General features: G+C 37.4%; 2 protein-coding genes across 7 annotated transcripts in view; one reads left to right on the top strand and one right to left on the bottom strand.

The window, feature by feature from the left end:
- The window catches only part of GIGYF2 (GRB10 interacting GYF protein 2), a 146,385-nt gene that overhangs the window by 61,606 nt on the left and 61,668 nt on the right, over positions 1-23,111 (top strand). The gene's annotated exons all lie outside the window — the stretch shown is intronic.
- Positions 288-17,204, bottom strand: KCNJ13 (potassium inwardly rectifying channel subfamily J member 13). Its single transcript, XM_032398515.1, has 3 exons — positions 13,374-17,204; positions 6,902-7,377; positions 288-5,115 (listed from the first exon to the last, which is right to left on the bottom strand). Exons 2-3 carry the CDS (start codon positions 7,359-7,361, stop codon positions 4,493-4,495), a joined length of 1,083 nt encoding a protein of 360 aa, XP_032254406.1. The 5' UTR covers positions 7,362-7,377; positions 13,374-17,204; the 3' UTR covers positions 288-4,492.

Below are 23,111 nucleotides of genomic sequence, written 5' to 3'. Positions count from 1 at the left end.
CAGATATTCAGTAGTCTTATAATAAATGGAGGTAAGAATGCCCTACAGAATTTTTAGGATTAAATAAGAGTATATGGGGCGCCTGGGTGGCTCAGTTGGTTAAGCAACTGCCTTCGGCTCAGGTCATGATCCTGGAGTCCTGGGATCGAGTCCCACATCGGGCTCCCTGCTCAGCGGGGAGTCTGCTTCTCCCTCTGACCCTCCCCCCTCTCATGCTCTCTCTATCTCATTCTCTCTCTCAAATAAATAAATAAAATCTTTAAAAAAAAAAAAAAAAAGTAAAAAAATAAGAGTATATGGACTCATTTATTTGTTCAACAGTTATTGAATTCCTACTCCTGTGATAGGCCTTGTGCGAGGTGCTATATAAATACTCCTTTTCTTTAGGTGACAGTGTTGGTGTGTGATCAGATTTTCAAATCGTTCAGTATTTAGAGGGATAGCTGTAGAGTGGAACAACTGGGACTTGACATCAGAATTAAGATGGAATAAGAGATCAGATCTAATCAAATGGAGGTTTAACAGCAGAAAATGCCAAGGAAGTCTCTCATAAACTCTAGAATTGAAGATATGTAGTAATGGTGTCATAGCATCCTGCTGGGGAAAAGCACAGCCTTCTCAGCTAACTGTGGGCTCAATGTTAAACCAGCAGCAGGACGGTGCCGAGCGCAGCATTTACTAGAACTGAAGTGTCCTCATGAGGCAAGCGCTAGGGACACCCGCTGTCTTTTTATGTTGACACAGGACAGCTTAAGTATTGCGTGCAGTACTGGGGCCACACCTGGAAGGGATCCATATGTTGGAGTAGGATGTTTGGGGCATTTGACCCCCTGTGATGGGGGATGCATGAAGGAAATGGGGCTGTTTACACAGCAGACAAGACTGTGGGCAGGACAGGGTGTGGAGGAGGGTTTTTAGGGTTACTCTCTGCAAATATTTGCCTAACAATCATAAAAGAGGAATTAAACTTGATCTGTGTGAATCTAAAGGGCAGGTTTAAGGAGGCAGAAAATTAGATGTGACTTCCAGAACTTGACACAATCTTAAAAAGGTCTGGTAGAGTTGTCTGAAAATGACTTGGGTTACCTGGGAAAGCAGTGTTTTCCCTATAAAGACAGTAGCTTGATTTGAACTGTTCGACACATAGTCATACTTTGGTGGTTTGGATAGAGTGTGAAGTTCCTTTTTCATCATTATTTTAACTATATTAATTCAGTCTGGGTAATTTCCCCACTCTCTATTAAAAAACAGGTTTTTTTCTTTGCCCTTATACATACATCTTCGAAAAGATGAGTTCCATAAAGCTAAGTTTATGTGAAGTGGTAAAGAATATAAAGAGTTTTTCTTACTAAAATATCAGGGCAAGTTTCACATATATACAAATCATAGTGGATTTTACTGAATGTTTTTTGACAGGATGCTTACTTCAGGTTGTATTAACTGCTTATAATTCTGAGCTTTTCTTTTTATAAGTAATCCACTTCCGTTGAAAATATTATAGATTAAAGAAATCTCATAATTGTATCTTGCACTCTTCAAGAATGGCAGTACTAAAGTAATTTGTTGGGACAGAGTGATATATTATTGGTCAGTTGTGAGATGTTCTATGATACCAAATAATTTGAGTATTAAAGGTCCCAGAATGACTTGTTGGTTTTAAAATTAGAGTTGGTTCATATCATATATTTGCTTCTTATATGGAGAGAAATGGGTGTGTTTACAGACATCTGGGCAGGGATCCTGCATATTTCCTGTGAACACAATAAGGGAGAGTGTGGAGGTGGAAAAGGCCTGTAACATTGGAATTATAATTGCTATTCAGTAGGAATTGGTTGCTGGAGAGGGGGAGATCAGGTCCAGTGATGATCTTGTAGTATGATTCTGTGAGGATGAAATTGGAAGATCATTAAGAAATAAAAATTGATCCAGTTGATACCAGAGGTTCAGCCCAATGTGATACCAATTAGTGCATTTTGGTGTGAAATACTTTAAAGTAGACATAGCAGCTTTTGCTTATAAGGCTGCTGCCAGGAGTAAGTATTATGGGCTTACACATATATAAAACTAGACCTTATGATTTTTAGTAACTACTTGTCTAGTTTGTTGGGATTGTTATGCTGTCTGTATTGGTTTTCTAAAGCACTTCTAAAGTTAATTCCAATGTGGTCTTCCTAGTCATGTATCCAAGATAGCATCACTGGGCTCCCAGGTACCCCAGGTTAGTGAGCTATGCAGCCAGGAATTAGAGCCGCTGTTCCCACCTCCCAGGACTTTCCCCCTCTTTCAATTTGTACTTCCTTCTCCTGAAAGGATAATGATATCTTGGCAGAAAACTTAATCCTTAATGTAGAAACTGTGATTCTCTGAGGTAAGTGGAAGAATCATGAACAGTGCTTTCAGAAGCTTTCAACCACCTAGACAGAAGGTTTTGATTGCATTTCTTAGTTGTCTACTTGTGAAACATTTATTAAGTAGCATTAGTTTACCAACAGAGTTGTTTTGGGGTGTGTGTAGTTCTGGAAGTCACATCTAATTTTCAGATGCAGAGCTTATATATACATAGTGTACTTTTTGAGAGTTCTGTGACTTGAATGGAGAACATGCTGTGTCTGCAGGGAGACTCATCCCAGGTCTTGCTCACTTCCTTGTGTTACTTTGAGCAGCTTCACTTAACTGGTGGAATTGTGATCTGTGTAAATGATGTAGAGCTCTTAGGAAAAAACATACCATATAAATTTTTGATACTACTTTATTTTCACAAGTTAGGTGAATCTGATTACTTTATTATAGAAATAAGAATTCTTGCTGTCTGTAGGTATTACGACAGTCCTGGGTTGGAAAAAAAGTCTGTTGGTCTGACTAGCATTTAAGAATGCCTAAAGTTTCCAAATAGCAAAAGTTTAAAATAATTAAGTTTCTGTGTCCTTGATATTTTTTTGATGTATCGCTCTTAGACCACTCCAGAGTTCTTTATTTGCTTTTCCTTTTGGTCAAAGAGTAGAAAATGTGACTTACTGCTCTGTCCTACTCTTCAGGACTGATTGCCTATACTAGGCTCGTGTTTATTTCATGGGATGATTCCTGGCTGGATCATTACCAGTGGGGGAGGGTTAATCTTTCACTTTTCTTATTAAACCTGAATAAGGGGAATTTCAGAAAAGAAGAGAAGCCATGAATCTACTTGAATTCTGATAGGGTGTCTTTTTTGGTTTTTGTTTACTTTGAGGACAGTTTTTTTTTTTTTTTTAAGTCAAAATGAAAAGTATGCAGAGAATGGTTTTAAGTTAAACTGGAGGTAAGGGTAAGGGTTCATCTAAGTATATGTAGAATAAAAATTGAAGCAGAGAGAGCATAATTTTCATGGAGTATTAGACTTGGTAAGAAATAATAGAGTTTATCTAGTCCAACCTCCTACTGGTGAATAAACACTCATTTTGTGTTTATAGAAAAAACTATTTGAAGTTGGAAACAGGAATTTGGGTTTGAAAATACTTTGTTGCCTAATTTTTTTGCTTTATCTATTGGAGATGTTTTTCCTATTTGAATGATATGTAACTAAACCTTTATATCTACAAAAACTTAAATATATTTGCATTTATGTGTTACTTAGGGTGTCATGTTTTTTTATATCATTGAATAGATCATAGGTAAGAAGAGAATGTTTTTACTTAGGTCAGAAGCCATTCAGATGAGTCGTTGATTATAATTTTTAAATCACTATTTGATTATTATACAAGGTAGCTTTTAGTAGATAGAATTTTGCATCTCCTTACAAAAATACCACCTCATAGGTTTAATTCAGGCTGGATCTCTTACTTGATCTGATCAAATACGTGAACATGTGCATGTGTTTGGATATCATGCTCAGATGCTTTTAGAGCTGTGTATAAATCTATACTTTGCTGTTTTTGTGTGTGTGTGAATTTTTGTTCTTAGATGTTAAAAATTAAGGGGGTAATACTTACTCCAGTTTTGCAGTATGAAGAACCAGAGGAATGATCTTTGTTGTCTTGAAAAAATAACAGTTTTAAAAGGATGTTCATTAAATATTGTGAAATCATCATTCTACCCAGGGAGCTAGGTTTAAGACTAGATTGTCACTTCAGCTTGCAGATGAAATGAGAGATTTGTGATTGATTTTAGAGTTTGGCTGTGTTAAACTTAATTGTCCTGTTTTACCTTCATTAGTGGTATCATACCACCTTATTATAAATCCACCAACATTTCTGTAATAAATATCTGTCATGTTGAGATGCATTGATTTCAGCAGTTAACCACAGATACAAACTTGTAAGGTAGAATGTTATATTTCCAGAATGTGATTGTTAGCTCAGCCATTTTTATGGGCATAGGCTTGATTACCATGATGTAATCAGAGAGATGTAATCAGCATTTAAAAAAAGAGAAAACATGAGATATGAAGGAAAAGTAGCTGCATAACTGGCTGGGTATATTTAATACATTAAAAAATAGGGTGTAATGGAGAGACGTCTTATTCTGTCAGTCCTGTTTCCGAGATCTGAAAATTGTCCATGCTTTGTCCATTGATACGGATGTCCAGGTCAGTCCTGTTTGGGCTCTTGGAGACTAGAGGAGTTGGAAGTTCAGGAACAGTCTTGTCAAAATTCTCCATCTTGATTTGATATTCACCTTTGGAACCCCGGGTCAACAGAGATGCAAAACAGTGATGTAACATGATCTCGGAGGGTAGGTAGGACGTCCTCCTTTGGCATATTTCTCCAGTGCCTTCCTGCATTGCTGAGAGGAACACAACTAATTCGAAGTGGGGAGGACTTTCATGCCGGAGCAGAGTAGCCAGAGGACTTGATGGTATAATGGAGTGATAGTAGGTTAGCGGAAAGATAAAGAACGGACATTCCTCGGAACTGATGCCATCAAGGTGGAAGTCCACACTGGTCTGGTTGAGTTCACCATTTTCCCTTTCTTGATAGAGTACAGCTGAGACCCGGACACTGGTAAGAGGGCTAGGTCGAGTGTTGGCTACTTGGAAAATTAGATTAGGTTTGCCATCTATGTGAGCTACTACTGCTAAGTCTGTAAAGCGAATTGAGAAAGCTCGATTTTTTGGCCGGGCAATCTTCGCCACAAAGGCACCTAAATTAGAAATCATTGAATTTTTTTTAGAACGAACACTTGAAATATGAATACCTTTTCTGAATGAGAAGGGTGTATCAAATAGTTATACATTTCTTCATGCCATGCCTTCCAAGTGAGTCAAGAATTGATGAACACATTAATTTGGGTAGTCTCATTTGCCTGAAGAATTTTTCAAAATGTACATACACCATTATTTTAAAACTATGATTTCAGAAGGGTTAAGCAGAATTCATTTTGTTACATAGAAATGTAACTTTGTATTCTCATTTCTCAACAAAAATCAAAGAATGGTCATTTATTACATTTCTGCCCCCACTTAAAAAAAATAACAAAATAAATGAAATTCATTTGTAATGAGATTATTTCAAATTGAAGTAGAAATTAGATTCAGAGTAGAATGATTTGGGGTAGGGAGGGTAATACATTGAGCAATTTTTTAACTTTGAAACTTATATAGCCCCTCCTCCCCTTTTTATTTTAGAAGGCTCTGGCTCTAAGGTGATTTCAGTGTACCTTTCAAAGTGCATCTTCTGTGTGCCCCTAAGCTGTAGGTCAGGATTTCTTAACTACTTTTGTGCCACAGATCTTGTTGGCAGGCTGGAGAGATCTGTGGACCTCTTACCAGAATTATGCTTTAAATGCATAAAAATAAAATACATAATGAAGGAATCCAAATATACTGAAATTGAGTTGAACATTTAAAAAATTATAGTACCATGTGTGCTTTTTTAATGCATTAAACAAAATACAGTGGCGGGTTTAATAGTGTACTTTTGAAGTACTGTAGTGTGATAGGAAAATACCTGATTTCTGTTTGTATCAAAGTTACCAGTATTGCTGATACCAATAAAAACCAGTATTGCTGTTTTTTGTTGTCTGTGTTTATAGTGTAAGGAAATGGCAATTTTCAGTTAGGGGCAAGTGAAGAAAGATGCAAGTTTTTCCTAAGTTCATGGATCCCCTAAATTTTATCTAATGACTGACCCAGTTTAAGAACTCCTGCAGGGAAGTTAAGTGATTTGTTACAGATTATAGAGCCAGTTGGCAGCACACTGGACTTCATTCCAGATCACCCTTCATTTGGCCCTTTACTTACCTTTTCAGATTATTATTGCGTAGTGTGTTAAAGCCAGGTTTTCTTATCGATTTGTTTTTTTATTTTTAAACTGTATATATATCACTTATAAAAGTGACACTAGCCCTCCTTACTTAGAGGAAAGTCTTACGTGTTATCAGGTTTATAAATAAAATTTCATAATCTTTGTGGCCACATTTCCAGTAAGGATGTGTATACTTACTTGATCTCTAAATATAATGCTGACTATTGTGCTCTAGGCTCACTGATGATGAGTAAATGTTGAACAGATAAACTCAGAGGAGGAAATTCTAACCCAGTAAAGAGAAAAAAAAATCAAATTCCTCTGTTAGGTAAAATGATTGTCAAAATATGCATTTAACGTATTTATCCACTTATTTGACAAAGTATTTAGCTTCTCTGAAAAATGCCTTTTAGACCTTTTGTTAATATTTTTTTGGTGTAAGATGTTACTGCAAGTTAGTGTCATAATGGTCCCTTTTTTCTTAAGGAGTTCCAACAGGTAGAATTTAAGTGTAAGTCAGGTTTCTTATAATTCACCTCTCATTTGGCCATAGACTTTTTTTTTTCAATCTTCGATATTACCTGCTAATAATGCAAATTAAATTATTCTACAACACAGTTGCTTATAACTGATTATCCCCTCTCCAAACCACTTGCAATTTTTTTAAGAACAAAAACAATTACCTGTGATAAAAGCCTCTAGCATGAGGCCTAGGAGCATTTGTATGGCAAGTAAGGCGATTGCACTTGGACAGTCACCACTGGGGAACATGGTACCATAACCAATTGTGAGTTGTGTCTCCAGGGAGAAGGAGAATGCAGCTGTGAAACTGGTGATGTACTTCACACAGATAGTGTGGTTTTCAGGTGGGGCATCATGATCTAGTTCCAGATCACCATTCATCTCAGCTAGAACATACCAGAGCACTGCAAAGACAAGCCAGTGGACAACAAAAGAAGCAGAAAAGACCAACATCATCCAGCGCCAGCGCATGTCCATTAGGATTCCCCAAGCGTCTCGCAGATATGCAAGACCTCTTTGAGCACCATCCATTTGAAGTGTGCTGTGGCCATCCTTGGTGACCATCCTCCGGTATCTCTGAGTGAGGAGAGGAGCAATAACTTTGCAATTACTGCCATCCATCTCAGGCTGTAATTTTCTGAAACCAAGAATAAATTAATAAGCTCTTAACTGTTTTACAGTTAATATTAATAAATTCTGAGACCTCATTCACTTTCTCCTTTTTTTGGAATGCTTCCCTGGCTACTAGGCAGGCTTTCCTGGTCTGACAGCTCTCTTTTCTCTTCACGCAAGGGGGCATTTATTGACTAAGCCATTCATTTGCTACCAAACATGGCTTGCCTTAGGATATCTCTTATTGTTTCCTGGAATGACTGTTAAAATACTTTTTGGCATTTTAATATTTCCAAGTATATTTCAAAATCCCTGAAGTTTGGGGTTATGGTTCATGTCTCTTTGACACCCCTGTCTCTTTCTTGCACAAGTCCAGGCATAAAGTATTGATTTGACTGAACGTGTAAATAACAACTTTTCATAATTAGTAATTATGGATAATTCATAATTTAAAGAAATAAGTTAAATATATGTGTTCCTCTATGTAAGTAACTAGAAATCATTTGGAAATGTAGTGTTAGGGGCGCCTGGGTGGCTCAGTTGGTTAAGCAACTGCCTTTGGCTCGGGTCATGATCCCAGGGTCCTGGGATTGAGCCCCCCATCGGGCTCCTTGCTCAGTGGGGAGCCTGCTTCTCCCTCTGCCTGCTACTCCGCCTGCTTGTGTTCTCTCTCTCTGTCAAATAAATAAATAAATAATCTTAAAAAAAAAAAAAAAGGAAATGTAGTGTTGAACTGTCTGCAAATGTTTTGAAGCTAAACTCCACGCTAGGACAGAGTTAAGCTTTTAGAGATCCATAGTTCTAATATATGCTTTTTAATTAACCTATTGAAAGTTTTATGAATAGGCTTTATTTTTGTCACTTTGTGGCCATTTTCATGGATTCTTTCTTCCCTGTCTAATGGATTGCCATCCTCTGAATATTCTAGATTCTGGTTAGATTGTGGGGTGGGGAGAAAATTATTTTCCTGGAAAAAGTAAATTCTAGGTAGAGATTCCTAGATAATACTGTTTTTTTTTTTTTTAAGATTTTATTTATTTATTTGAGAGAGAGAGAGCACAAGCCGGGGAAGAGACGGAGGGAGGGAGAAGCAGACTCCCCGCTGAGCAGGGAGTCCTGATGCAGGGCTCAATCCCAGGACCCTAGGATCATGACCTGAGCTGAAGGCAGACGCTTAACTGACTGAGCCACCCAGTTGTCCCGATAATACTAGTTTTGAAAGTAAGTAAGCCAGATAAAAAAGCTTCAAATTTAATGAACTAAAATAACCATTAAGGCAGCAAATGGCAATGTAAAAAATTTTTTAAAGATTTTATTTATTCATTGGAGAGAGCAAGAGGGAGAGCATGTCCATGTTCGTGCACATGAGTGGTGGGGAGGGGCAGAGGGAGAGGGAGAAGCAGGCTCCCTGCTGAGCAGGGAATCAACCGTGTGCGGCTTGATTCCAGGACCATGGGATCATGACCTGAGCCAAAGGCAGCCCTTTCACTGACTGAGCCACCCAGGCACCCCCCAAATGGCAATTTTTAAAAGATCATATAGTTTTTTTTATCTGTAAACAGTTAAACTATGAATCAGTGGGTATGCTTTTCTCTGTGTGGTGAGAAGAAATCTAAGGTATGCTTTCTATGTGTTGATTCTTGCTTATATCAAAAGTGTCTTAAGACTTTTATGTGGAGCCTCACAGGAACAGAATGGGAAGTGCAGCTTTGCTTTCCCTTTCTTTTTGCCACAGTGCAGTGCTAGGAGTTTATATTTGACTCTGCCTAGCTCCTTCCCTCAGAAGTAGATGCTCTTGAGAGTATTGCATATTCCCTTCCTACCTTTTGAATGACAGTGGCACTTAAGAAGGGGACTAGAGGCATTTGGAGCTAGGTTGTTGCTTGGGTTTGCTGGGTCCTTCCCATTGTAGACACTTTGGGGCTGTGGAGACTGCCTTCCTGTGATACTGTCATTGGACATTGGCCAGCCGAGTGTATACTTTCCCTTCCTCCCTGAGGCTAATTTAACATGTATTGGTGATATTGGAGACATTCTCTTGTATTTTCTTCAGATTTTAATTACTGTTGGAGCAGGATCCACTGAGATAATGGTTAAAATTTTTTAGAGTGGATAACCAGTTTAGTTTCATATTATAAACTTAAAAAAAGTCTTAGGTCATTAATGCTTTATAATTCTAACAAGTGGTCATTATCATTTAGTGTATTTTTTTTCTCAGCACAGCTGTTTAATGACTCATTTTGCTAGAGTCTTTAAGTGTTTTAGGAGACCTTATCTCTGTCGTTTTGAAAGTAAACAACAGGAGTAATAAAATTCTCATAGGCACTGTGCTGGGGACCTTCTGTATTGCATGATCTCTAATTCTTTGGTATCTCAGCCAGATCTTTTTTTTTTAAGATTTATTTGAGAGAGAGGGGAAGAGAACTTGGTGGGGGGAAGGGCAAGGGGAGATGGAGAGAAAGAATCCTCAAGCAGACCCCATCCCCCCACTCCCTGCTGGTCACAGAGCTGCACACCAGGGGTGGATCTCAGGATCCTGAGATCATGACCTGAGCTGAAATCAAGAGTCACTTAACTGACTGAGCTACCCAGGGGCCCCCAGCAAGATAGACATTATTATCCTGTTTTTCAGATGTCACCAAGGATTAGAGAGATGAAAGAAACATACACTAGGCAGATGGGGGCCTTAGATTATTTGTATTATTCTCCACATCTGGCTAACTTTACAGGTTAATTTTCTTACTACAAGAAGCTATTTAGAAAGTTTGGTGAAAAAGTCTTTCCCAAGATGATTGGCATTATATTCCTAAGAGAGTCTTTGACAGCCATATTTTAGCACTTCTAGTAGATATTCTTCTGGTCCCCGTAACTATCTCAAGTATCTGTCTTAAATCATTGTTAACCCCATACATGATTCTTTTTTTTTTTTAAATTTTTTATTGTTATGTTAATCCCCATACATTACATCATTAGTTTTAGATATAGTGTTCCATGATTCATTGTTTGTGCATAACACCCAGTGCTCCATGCAGAACGTGCCCTCCTCAATACCCATCACCAGGCTAACCCATCCTCCCACCCCCCTCCCCTCAGTTTGGTTGTGCTGATCTTCAAATTTTATAAGATGTCTTCTTTAACTGAAAATATATTTCTTGCCTACAAATCGTAGGTCCCTTCCTCCCTGAGTTTGTTTTTCAGAGTCCATGGTCTCTCATGGTTCCTCTCCCCCTCCGATTTCCCCTCCTTCATTCTTCCCCTCCTGCTACATTCTTCTTCTTTTTTTCTTTCTTAACATATATTGCATTATTTGTTTCAGAGGTACCCCATACATGATTCTTATGACAGTAATGATTAATAATATTAGCCAGTATATATTGTTTATTATGTGGCAGGAATTATACCAAACACTTGTGTTAACTCATTTGAAGCCAGTAGGCAATGCCTGGTGCAGAGTAGCCTTTCAATCTTGGTTGCTTTATTATTATTATTAATAATGTTCCTTAACTTTCACAGTAGTAAGTACCATCATAATTCCCATTTTAGAGATAAAGAAACTGAGGCATAGTGAGTTTCCTAGGATCCCAGAGGTGGTAAGTGTTAATGAGTCCCGTACCAAGTCCAGAGTCAGTGCTATATTGCTTCAAAAATAGACATTCTGATCCTGGTTAGCCTTTGTGAACAATACTACATTCCATTTGACTAGTTAATTGTTTAAGAGTCATTACAGAATATTTGGTCTTTAGGAATGTTTAGGTTTAGACCTACGATTTGTAGGCAAGAAATATATTTTCAGTTAAAGAAGACATCTTATAAAATTTGAAGATCAGCACAACCACAATTATTACATAGTCTAATCTTTTGTATATTATAAACCAGTACAAATTAAAACAAAATGTGGAGAGGCGACTTCTTACATAGCATTGCCAAATTTGTATTTTGCCAGGTGAGAAAATAATTTTTAGAATATATCATACTAATTTTATAAAAGAAAAGGCATTTTGACACTTGAAGAGGAAGAAGGATGTAATAAGGAACGATAGTAGGCTGCCTTCAGAAAGGTTGTGAACCACTGCACTATCCTTTATGGTTTCTTTTTTCTTTTTTTGAGGTGAAATTGGTATGTAACATTGTATTAGTTTCACTCTTGTTGTTTGTTGCTTCCTGCCTGTGTGAAAATGCCCATCATTTACCTTGTACCCTCGTGCTTATTGCAATTAGGGAACCACTGTCCTGGTGAATGCTACTAATCGCTGATTGTTTCACAATAGTTTTGTTGGGGGAAAAACTCCGTGATTCTTGATTTTCAACCTACTTCATAACGTTCTAAAACTCATTACCCAGGGAGATAGCTTTCTGTATATATTATAGCTAACAAAAGTAGTATTATTTGGGCTTTTTAAGGATTGTTACTTGTTACCTACATTGTAACAGTCACTGTAGGCTTCAACAATTTCATTCTTTTTCTCTTGCAGTTAACTAAATACATGGAAAGACCTGTGAACAGGAATGTCAAGGCTAATATCAAAACAGTGAAGCAATTTCCTTTTTATATATAAGCCATTACTCAATCTTGTTCAGATTGTGTTGGGAGGTGGAGTAGTTGAGAGAATAAGATTTCGATCTCCACTTAATGGATTACCCTGAATGAGTCCATCTTTGGATTCATGTAAGGAGTATGGTTTAGTATAATGAAGACAAGGTGGGGAATCTAGCCAACCATGCTCCCGCTCTGTTGGTTACATAGCTGTGTCAGCTGGGCAAGCCACCCAATCCCCTTGGCCAGGCTTCTTATATTAAAAAAAGAGAGAGACAGAAGGGAATTAAATAACACGATCTCTTAAAACTCTACAAGTTTTAAAATTTATTTCCGTTTCCCTCAACTGACAGAGGTTTTTTAGATGATTTTTTTCTTTTTTCTCTTATGTGGTTTTACATCTGCTTGTATGGTATTTAAAGATTGATATTATTGTTGCCTGATACATGTAGATTTTCTCTCCCAAGTAATTTTCATATCTTTACAGGTGTACAAATACCCGTTGAATGTATTTTGTCTTGGTTTGTATTTATATGATTTTCACTAACTGATTCCAACAGAAAATAGAATTGAAGCTTGGGAAGGTTTGTTTGTATCTCTGTGTGTGGGCTATAAAGTATTTGCTCATTTACAGACTTTGGTGGAAAAAAACACTACTTTATAAAAATAATAGTTTGGCTGCTTCAGTGGCTGTCAAAGTTATGGATTCATTTTACTCATTTGGTTTGTAGCACTTAAAATTATGTCTTTTCTATTGCTATGTTGTAAGGTGGTAGTGTAGTTCATATTAAACAGTTAATAGGCTATAAATACAAATGTTAAATGATCACAATATTACTATGTATTTGTTTACAACTGGTGTTAAAAACTGATTGTATAGTCTTAGAATCATTTCTCTTACCTTCTATAATTGGGGCAAACAGTATGAGTTCTAACTCTCTTATATAAGCTCAGAGATTCTTTTATATTTTAATTTATTTGTAGAAGCATCTACTAATTTCAGTAATAATTCTATGCTTAAAAAGACATTTAAAATTAGGTATTCATCTTTTTTGTGGCTTAAAAATTTTTTTGGGGGGGTCATTTGTTTTTGTATGCTGGTTTTGTTTTTTTTTTTTTTTTTTTTATCCCTTCCTAAAGAAAGATATCTGTATATATTTAAAAAAGCCAAGGGAGGGGGGTAAAAAAAAAAAAAAGCCACTAAATTTTTTCTAGGGCCTTTCTACTCATTTCTATATTACAATGTGGAATTAGTATGCATTTAATAAAACAGGAAAATTTCTAGTAATGCTTTCAGTCGGGCTGTTATTCCATTTTCAGAATTTAAGGAAAAAGAATAAAGAATCTTAATGTATGACCGTAAAGGTAATATCTTTGTTTTAAAAATCTGTTGGCGATGTCTAGCTCTGTCCCTATTTGCCACTCAATTTCTTTCTCTGTTCCCCTTAAGGAAAGAAATAAGAATGAATATTATTTCATGTACTCACCAGTTCTTTTGCTGGGTCAGCCTGTGTGTGCACAGGTAGGTCTTGAGGAAACTTGCAGAGTCTGTCTTTTTGATAAGGTAACTTTAATCTACAAGTCTAGCTTGTAGGTTCTCTTCTTGGACTGGGTTTACAGTTCACATTCCTCTGTTTATAATGTCGTGGGGGCTAGTTTCAGCTGAAGCTGATGTGATTGGTCACTTAGTCTGCAGGGGGGCCAATTAGCTCTGATCATGTGGAAAAGAATGCTGGTTTGTTAGGAGGTCTTTCTTTACCCAACACAAACCTTAACAATTCTGGAGAAAGCCTCCAGAACTGACTTGGAGAAGGGGTGCATTTTTTCCCTCTAATCAGGACCGGTCTTTAGTAAGTTTGCATAATCTTACTTAAGAGTTTATTTGAAAGTTCAAAGGGATAAAATTCCCTGCAAGATTTCCTTTCAGCCGTCTTTCCTTATATAGCATGTTGAAGTGTGAGATACTGCCTTTACTATTCCTTTTTTTCCCCTCCATTTCTTTGGGGAAGATTTCCTTGGATAAGGACTTCTAGGCATGAATTAATTGATTTTGTTAGTTTTCTTTTCATATTCCATCTCACTAGGATGACTACCACTAATTCTAGAGCTGGTAATATAGGTAATTTAGTTACCTGAATTTTTGGCGGGGAGGGGCAAGGAGGCAGGCTTTTTTTTTTAAAGGCTATGTGCAGAGATCTTAAATAAGAATAAACTTAATTGTTTGGTACCTTGCACTTATCTTTCAAAAACACATCTATGTGAAGGAGCTGAAGAATTTTCTTAAGGCATGCTTTAGTAATGTCTAGTGGATGGTTTCCTGAGAAGCATATGGTAATGTGCAGTAAGATGTAGCGTTCAGGGTACAGAAAATTTAACTTAACATCTAAGTAGTGTTCAGCTAGAAAACGTCTGTGATCCAGCTTATAGCAACCTTGAAATGAGCTGTGGGATGGCTTTGTGTAATGCCTTTACTGAGCAGTACTTTTCTCCACCTCCGTTAGCTGCTGATTTTAAAACTTTGATCAAATGTCACATGTAAGGGGATCTGAGAAACAAAGGCTGTGATTGTTCAAAGTAAAATCATGGAAGAAGGCCTGCTGGGAAAATTATTAATGTAGACCAATATAATGCTACTTAGAAGGTGAAATCCGCCTTTGTAGATTCCTTCCCCTCCCCCAAAATTAAAAAAAGTATTAATTCCTTCTTTGTTTTATTAATGCCAAACATCTCAATACAAGTTCAGACACAGCATTGGAAACTTTGACCTTCAGAACTAGAGAAGGTAAAAGCATAAAGTAGGGACTTGTGATGTGATGCTTACACCCTACACACACTGGTAGGGAATTATACTTTATATCAATTGACAGTTGATGGATTGGGGGAGAAAAAGCCAGAGCAAATATAGTGTGACACTGCCTTTCAGAAAGTATGGGAGTGTATTTGCCATGTGTCTTGCATCAACATTATAATTAGCAAGATGGCGAAGGATTTTACCAAACTTAGAAGCCTCTTTCCATAATACACTCTTTCAGAATATATTAAGGCAAAAATGATTTGGCAAAATGATTGTCAAGAAAGAAATGTCTGAAGTGAAGAAGGGTCTGGTTTCTCGATTTCTACAATTTGAAAGTCTTGCTATGGTCTATAGACAGTGATTCCTAGTTGCTAATTGTATGGACATTGTAGACCGGCTTTGGAGTGTCCACTCAGGAGCATAGTACTCCCATTTTAATAGCCTGAGCAGTTCAGTTCATTTGTGGTTGAAACCTCAACCAGGTTAGTTGAGATGAAACTGATATTGGTATAGATGGTATATAAACTTCACCCTAGAACACACGGGCCCTTCTGTCTAACAGAGTTACTGCTTTCAGTTGGAGATGGCTCTAAAATATTTCTTCTGTGAATGAACATAAATGCTAGGTAACTGTTCTGATTTATTTTTTATTAAAAATTATGATTGAGCAACATGCCAAGACCAGATACATTATTCTTTATTAAATTCAAATTTCTGTCCCTAAAGGTGTTTGATTTTTCTTTCTGGCTAAAGTAATCTGGTATATAGTCCATAACTGTACCAACTTGTACTTGAGAATAACAAATGCTGTAGTTGGAGTGTAGTGTCCTACCTATGTACATGAATAATCTCCTAGCTTTAAAACTTCAGCCCCGTCTCCTGTGTTCTTTCTTACATGGTATATTTTGCTTTCTTTAGAAGATGCCTAGTCCCTTTCCAGTTCTGCATTCAAGCCCATCTACTGATCATCTTCTTCCCCAGAGATTTGAGGCAGCGGCTGGGTGTATACCATCAGATGACTGAACATGAGGGTTGTAGGGTATGGGCTGTATTCAAACCACAAGAGGTATTTTTTCAAGGAGATTTTGATACGCTGCAGCCCCTTCAGTCTGTCTCTTCCAGCCAGGAACTGTTGGCGTTTTCAGGACCAATGTTAACGAGTGGAGCAGTTTGTAACCTCTTAGGAGTTAGGATGGGAGAAAAGTTACAAATTTCTGGATATAAGATTTAAACTTCTCCTTCCTAGCCATCCTTAGTTTTATTTACAATTGATTGTAGGGAAAAAAAGTAAATACCAACACCTGGATGGGATTTCCTTTCATTATTTTCTCTGGTGTTAGAAAATATTTTTAGTGTTGATCAGAGACTATATATCTGAATAGAGGAATACAAAGTTTCGTACTAGAAAAATTTGCACATAAACAAGCTTCAAAGTCTGTCCCATAATTCCACTTTTGCTTTTGGAGTTTGGGCACTTGGAAGTTCCAAGTCTCACAGCTGTAGATTTTATTGGCTGAGTGCCTCTTTGCTCCATCTGAAGTTTTCCATAAACACCGTTTTTGGCTGTGAGTCAAACATGCACACAGGTGCCCTTTTACTGCTCTTTCTCCTTAGGAAGTCTACTCAATTAGACCAGACTAAAACCAATATTACATTTTAATTTAATTTAATTTTTAGAAGAATCCTATTCATACTTAATACATTAAGTCAGAAATGACCAAGTATTTACTGCCATTGGGAAAATGTTTATGTCGTACATTTGCATTTTAGCACCTTTGACACTTTTCCAGTTACTGGTGATATAAGAACATGTATTATATGGATAGTATAGTTTGATTATAAAATGGTCATGTTTGCTATATTGAATAGAAGAAAATATATTTTAAATTTGTGTTTCTTTATCTTTTGGAGGTCATAGATACCTTTAAGACTCTTAGAAAAACCTTAGACCCTTTTCCCTGATAAAAGAAAACATGCCAATATAATATGTGCTTCTAGTTCAAGTATTCATAGCCCCCAAGTTCATTTATGGACTATAGGTTAGGAATATTTGGGTCAGGCATTAAATTTGTAAATTATTCAATTACATTTACTTTCAGTCTTGCTTACAAGTTACTCTGTTAAGAATTTAAGAAGAAGTAAACTAAAATATTTGGTTACTCAACTTTATTTGCTGGTATTATGGAAGGAGGAGGACTTTGGTTTGAAATGCTGAGAAGGGCCTTGTGGGTATCCCTCACTGGCCACTGTGGAATTCTGGAGTTTGTAGAAATGAAAGGAACTTTAGATAGCATCCTCTAAATTGCCTGGGAATGACTTTTAATATTTAGCTTTTATTTTAAATTATATCAGTAATACACAAATATATGTTTTTTTTAAAACAAATCGTATAGATCTAATTCTCTTTGACATTTTCACTCCCCACTCAAATCTATACAACTATAACTACACTGTAATCATTTAGGTGATAAAGGATTTTTTTTTTTTTTAAGATTTTATTTATTTATTTGACAAAGACAGAGACAGCGAGAGCAGGAACACAAGCAGGGGGAGTGGGAGAGGGAGAAGCAGGCTTCCCGCTGAGCAGGGAGCCCGACGTGGGACTCGATCCCAGGACTCTAGGATCATGACCTGAGCCGAAGGCAGCCGCTTAACGACTGAGCCACCCAGGCGCCCAAAGGATTTTTTTTTTTTTAAGATTTTATTTATTTATTTGACAGGGAGAGCGAGAGCAGGAACACAAGCAGAGGGAGTGGGAGAGGGAGAAGCAGGCTTCTCGCGGAGCAGGGGGCCCAGTGCGGGGCTCGATCCCAGGACCCTGGGACCATGACCTGAGCCGAAGGCAGACGCTTAACGACTGAGCCACTCAGGCGCCCCTAGGTGATAAAGGATTTATTTTGATGTTTTAGAGCAGTTCTTGCATGCGGTGTAATTTTTAGTTATATTAGTAATAATTGGAAATGTATATTTTATTAGATGGTGCTTGAAGTCATTTTTTCCCCCTCAAAATGATTTCTAGGATAAAATTTTTATAGTGAAGAAATTGGTCTTAACATTTTTTCCAGGGGTGTATATCTTGACATAATTTCATTTATGTATGTATGTATGTATGTATGTATGAGAACGCACAAGCAGGGGGAAAGGGCAGAGGGAGAGGGAGAAGCAGACTCTCCACTGAGCAGGATTCTGATGTGGGGCTCAATCCCAGGACCCCGAGATCATGACCTGAGCTGAAGGCAGACACTTAAATGACTGAGCTACCCTGGCGCCCCTTGACATAATTTCTGTTGGAAGATTAATACATTTAGTTCCATCTTCCCCTTATAGAGATGTTGGTAGTCTTTGTCTATAAGCTGTACCATGCATAGTGTGTCTGTTGCCCTTTTAGAGTTTGTTAGACTTTGATCCCAGAGCTTCGTCTTTCTCCATTAGTTTTTCTAGAATTTTTTTCCTTCTTCCAGTGGGTTAAATTTGTGAGTAAACCCAGGATTAGGAGTTTGAACACTTAGTTCTCTTTCTGATTTGGTCACTACTCAGCTATGTGACCTTGGGAAATTGCCACTACAGGTATCCCTTTCCTCATAGGAACAATAGAGATGATAATGTTTAACTTAATTTTTGTGGTTAAAATGATGATTAGATGAGATAAATGGATGCATTTGTTTACATGTGTGTGTCTGGGCTATGGACCTGGTTGGTGGATGCTATGTCTAAGTCTCCTCTTTATTTTTAATCCTTCATCTTTAATTGTGTTTGTCTGTATAGGAAGCACTCATGTTAATGTTTGCTAGAGGTTTGAGTAAAACAGGTAAAAAATGGTAAACTTAATACTGTTTTTCTGGGAAAATATTTGATAGTGCTTACTAAAGTTGAATATACCTTATTTCACTCCTGGCATATTCACTTCTAGGCATAGACCAACAGAAATACAAACATATACTAAATTTCATATCCAGGAATGCTCATAGCAGCACAATTCGTATAGCAGAAAACTAGAAACAACCTAAATCAGCAGCAGATTAATATATTGTGGTCCATCCAAACAATGAGATCCTGTATAGCTGTGCAAAAGAACATTGTGGATGAATCTCCCATAATGTTTAGTGAAAGAAGCCAGACATAAATGAATATTCCATTTGCATAAAAAAGTTAAAAAAGAAGGCAAAACTAATCTTTAGAGATGAAAGTCAGAAATAGTGCTTGCTTTGGAAAGGGTTGACTGGAGGGACATGAAGATTTTTGAGCGCTTCTGATATTTTCTTTTTTCTTTTTCTTTTTGTTAATTTTTTTATTTTTTAAGTAGTCTCCATGCCCAGTGTGGAGCCCAGTGCAGGGCTTGAACTCACGACCCTGAGATTAAGACCTGAGCTGAAATCAGGAGTTGGAAGCTTAACTAACTGAGCCACCCAGGCGCCCCAGATACTTTCTTTTTTAAAATCTTGGTTATGTGGATATTTTTGCATTATGGATACTTTTTGAATTGTACATTTGTGATTTATATACTTTTTGGCAAGAATGTTATACTTCAGGAATAAATTTTCATAAAGGGAGGGGGGAGGAGTTGAATGAAGTCCACTTAAAAGTTCTTGAATTCGTTTCACCCTTCTCTTATGAAAATGACGGAGAGGGGGCACCTGGGTGGCTCATTCGGGTGGGCGTCTGCCTACAGTTCTGGCTGTGGTCTCAGGGTCCTGGGATCGAGCCCCACGTCAGGCTCTCTGCTCAGCTGGGAGTCTGCTTCTCCCTCTCACTCTCCCTCTGTGCACTCTCTTTCTTTCTCTCTCTCTCAAATAAATAAGATCTTAAAAAAAAAAAAAAAGAAAGAAAATGACAGTGATCCCTTGAGGTGGAACTCCATGTACATTGCACTTATATGTGGGATGTTTTGCATGTTAGAATTATATTATTCTGGCTTTTCCTGGTTTACTGGAGAAGTTATCACCTTAATCTTTCTATTGCAGTTATTAATTATATAATATTTGACATATCAAAAAGTATATTGCAGTTGAGGAAACAAGCACTCAGTAACAAAATTTGAACTCCTTTGTGACAGAATTTTTGAACTAAAAATGGGCTGGTGTTCATGTAAATTTAGGCAGCTTTACCTCAACACACACACACTTATTATTTTTTTTATGTTATGTTAATCACCATACATTACATCATTAGTTTTTGCTGTAGTGTCCCATGATTCATTGTTTGCCTATAACACCCAGTGCTCCATGCAGAACGTGCCCTCTTTAATACCCATCACTGGGCTAACCCATCCTTCCACCCCCTCCCCTCTAGAACCCTCAGTTTGTTTTTCAGAGTCCATCGTCTCTCATGGTTCATCTCCCCCTCCAATTACACACTTTTAAATTGGGAATTGGGTCTTTTTTTTTTTTTTAAAGTCATGGTGTATAGATCCGAATTGGGGCCAAAATTTAAAATTAGGTGTAGTGGCTCCAAGATTTTTATTCTTTGTTTAGTACTGTACTCTTCTTTATCTTCAAAATACCGGTCTCAGATCGTTTTTGGAACAAGGTATGGCATAGTCATTCAAACATTATGAGGTATGGGTTGAAAATTCCAAGATAGTTTTAAATAAGTAGAAAAGTCAGATTTTATTTCTTCCTATATTTTCCCTATTTTTGCCCTGTTCTTTCTTTTCTTTTCTTTTTTTTTTTTTTAAGACTTTATTTTTAAGTAATCTCTACATTCAGTGCATTCAGTGTGGTGCTTGAACCTACAGTCCCGAGATCAAGAGTCACATGCTCTTCTGACTGAGCCAGCCAGGTGCCCCTGCCCTATCCTGTTTTTTATATTTTTCTTATTAGGTACTAACATGAAAAATATATGTAGGACTGATAGGTCCAAAGGCAAAGAAGCTGTTAGTTTAGAAAAAAATATAAACAATTTACACAAAGGAACATAAAGTCACTAAACAACACGAAAAATCTTTGATATGAAAAATTCGTATTTGAGCCACATTAGTGTAGCACTTTACAACTATTAAAGTAGTAAAAATTTTAAAAAGATAGCAGCACTTAGTGTCAATAATGTGAAATGGTATGTTGATTTGACCCTTTTTTTTTGAGGGAAAAAGGCAGTGGACGAAGTCTGTCTTTTGACCTAGTAATTGCAGTCTTTTGAAGTTTTTTTCAGAAGACATTGTTCAGAAAAGCAGGTATTCTTGTCTCATTATCTGTAGTTCACAAAAATTGGTTATAAAGTGAATGTCCAGTGGGGAATAATCTAGTAGATGATACTGTAGCAGCAAGGTATACTGGTATTAATCACAGAGAAGTATTTGCTCTACAAAATAGTAGGCATACTAATTGCAACTCTAAAAAAATAAAGTTAAGTAAAAGCTAACTACAGATAGAGTTCTGTTTCTAAGATTGAGGGATTACTAGTATTTTTATTTTTAATAATTTTAATTTTTTGCAGTGTATCATCTGTTAGAAAAAATTATAGTGACCAGTTTTTGATGAATTAAGCATTTTGCCATTTGTGCTCTTCTGCTTGCTTTGCTATGTTCATTAGTTTTTCAAAGGCTTAGTGTAAAAGTAGGTGAAAGAAAGTGAATGTTTCGTCTAGTTCATCCATCATGAGATTACTACTGTATTCCCAAATCATTGCATGGTACCTGGCACATACTGCTTGTGATTGATTGGTGGATTAAAAGCCATTTCCCATCACTTATCTATATATGTTTCTATTTATCTGTCTATGTATTAGGGATTTTTTTTTTTTTAAGATTTATTTATTTTAGAGAGAGAGAGAACATGGTGTGGGGAGGGGCAGAGGGAGAGAGGGGGAGAGAGAGAGAGGGAGAGAGAGAATTTCAAACAGACTCCCTGCGGAGCATGAATCCTGATGCGGGGCTCGATCTCATGACTCTGAGATCATGACCTGAGCCAAAATCAAGAGTTGGATGCTTGGATGCTTAACCAACTGAGCCACCCAGGTGCCTCTGTATTAGGGATTTCCTTAAGTTTGCTTCTTTTTTGTGAGTATAGCTACATTTTTCATCAAGTCATATAGTAGATGTGGTACTTTGTAAAATGGGTTGCCCTTCTTACTCTGAGCAAGAGAACCTGGAAGGCTTCTGAACCCAAGGGCAGACATGGAATATATCTGTATTTGAATTCATAAAACTTGGCACTTAATGTGCAATAAATATTTGTTGAATGAGTCAGAAGATTAACATTTGAATCCTGTCTATGCCATTTAAATACTATGATTTTGGAGAACATTCTCTTCTGTTATCCTTTTGAGCCTCGGTATTCTCAGTTTATTAAAATAGGAAAAATAACTTCAAATATATATATATTTTTAAATTATTTATTTATTTATTTGAGAGAGAGAATGAAAGAGCAGGGGGAGGGACAGAGGGAGAGGAAGAAACAGGCTCTTCTTGAGTAGGGAGCCCCACATGGGGCTTACTCCCAGGATTCTGGATCATGACCCGGGCTGAAGGTAGACACTTAGCCAACTGAGCCACCCAGCGCCTCCAAATGTTTTCTTTTTGAAGATTTTATTTGTTTATTTGACAGGGAGAGAGAGCACAAGCAAGGGGGGAGCAAGTGAAGAAGAAGCAGGCTCCCCGCTGAGCAGGGGAGCAGGGAGCCTGATGGCAGGGCTTGATCCCAGGACCCTAGGATCATGACCTGAGCCGAAGGCATACACTTAACTGAGTCATCCAGGCGCCCCAAGATAACTTCAAATATTGAGGATTTTTATGAAGAATAAACCGGATGAATGAGTGTTTTGTTTTTTTTTTTAGATGAGTGTTTTTATTATCTATGGCTGTGTAACAAAATACCTCAAAACTTAGGTATCCTGATGTAGGTATCCTGACAGCAAACATTATCTCAGTTTCTGTGGGTCAGAAGGAGTAGCCTAGTTGGTTGGCTCTGACCTGGGTCTCTCATGAGGCTGCAAGGCTGCAGTTAAGGTGTCAGCCAGGGCTGTAGTCATCTGAAGGCTTGACTGGGGTTGGATCCGCTTTCATGCTTACTGATGTGACTGTTGGCAAGCCCCAGTTCTGTGCCATGTGAGCTTCTCCACAGGGCTGCTTCACGACATGGCAGTTGGATTGCCACGGAGAGAGCATCCCAGATGGAAGTCACAGTCGTTTTTAACTTAATTGGCACTGACATCTTACCACTTCTGCTGTATTCTGTTTGTTGGGGGCTAGCCAGTAAGTGCAGTCCACACTTTAGGCAAGGGGATTACACAATAGCCAGGAGGCAGGGTTTGTTGGGGGCTATCTTAGAGGCTGCCTGCTGTATTAAGAAAACAGGTAGTAGTTTGCCCAGCAAATTTCCAGATATTTTATCCTTCAAAAGAATAACATGTGGTAACAACCTAGTAAGTGTTTGGGCAAACAGGGTATTGAATCTTAATACATATGAAATGGAATATAAGAGCATGACCAGAAATT

This window comes from Phoca vitulina, unplaced genomic scaffold (assembly GCF_004348235.1).
Source record: "Phoca vitulina isolate PV1807 unplaced genomic scaffold, GSC_HSeal_1.0 scaffold1, whole genome shotgun sequence".
Taxonomy (NCBI): domain Eukaryota; kingdom Metazoa; phylum Chordata; class Mammalia; order Carnivora; family Phocidae; genus Phoca; species Phoca vitulina.
The sequence above is the reverse complement of the archived record's forward strand: the minus strand, read 5'-3'. Positions and strand labels throughout refer to the sequence as shown.

Bases quoted from the DNA above. Each gene is read 5' to 3' on its own strand.
- KCNJ13 (XM_032398515.1), bottom strand. From the start codon at position 7,361: ATGGATGGCAGTAATTGCAAAGTTATTGCTCCTCTCCTCACTCAGAGA. The intron at 5,116-6,901 runs GTAATTGTTTTT...TTTCTAATTTAG, and splicing joins GCTAGAGGCTTTTATCACAG to GTGCCTTTGTGGCGAAGATT.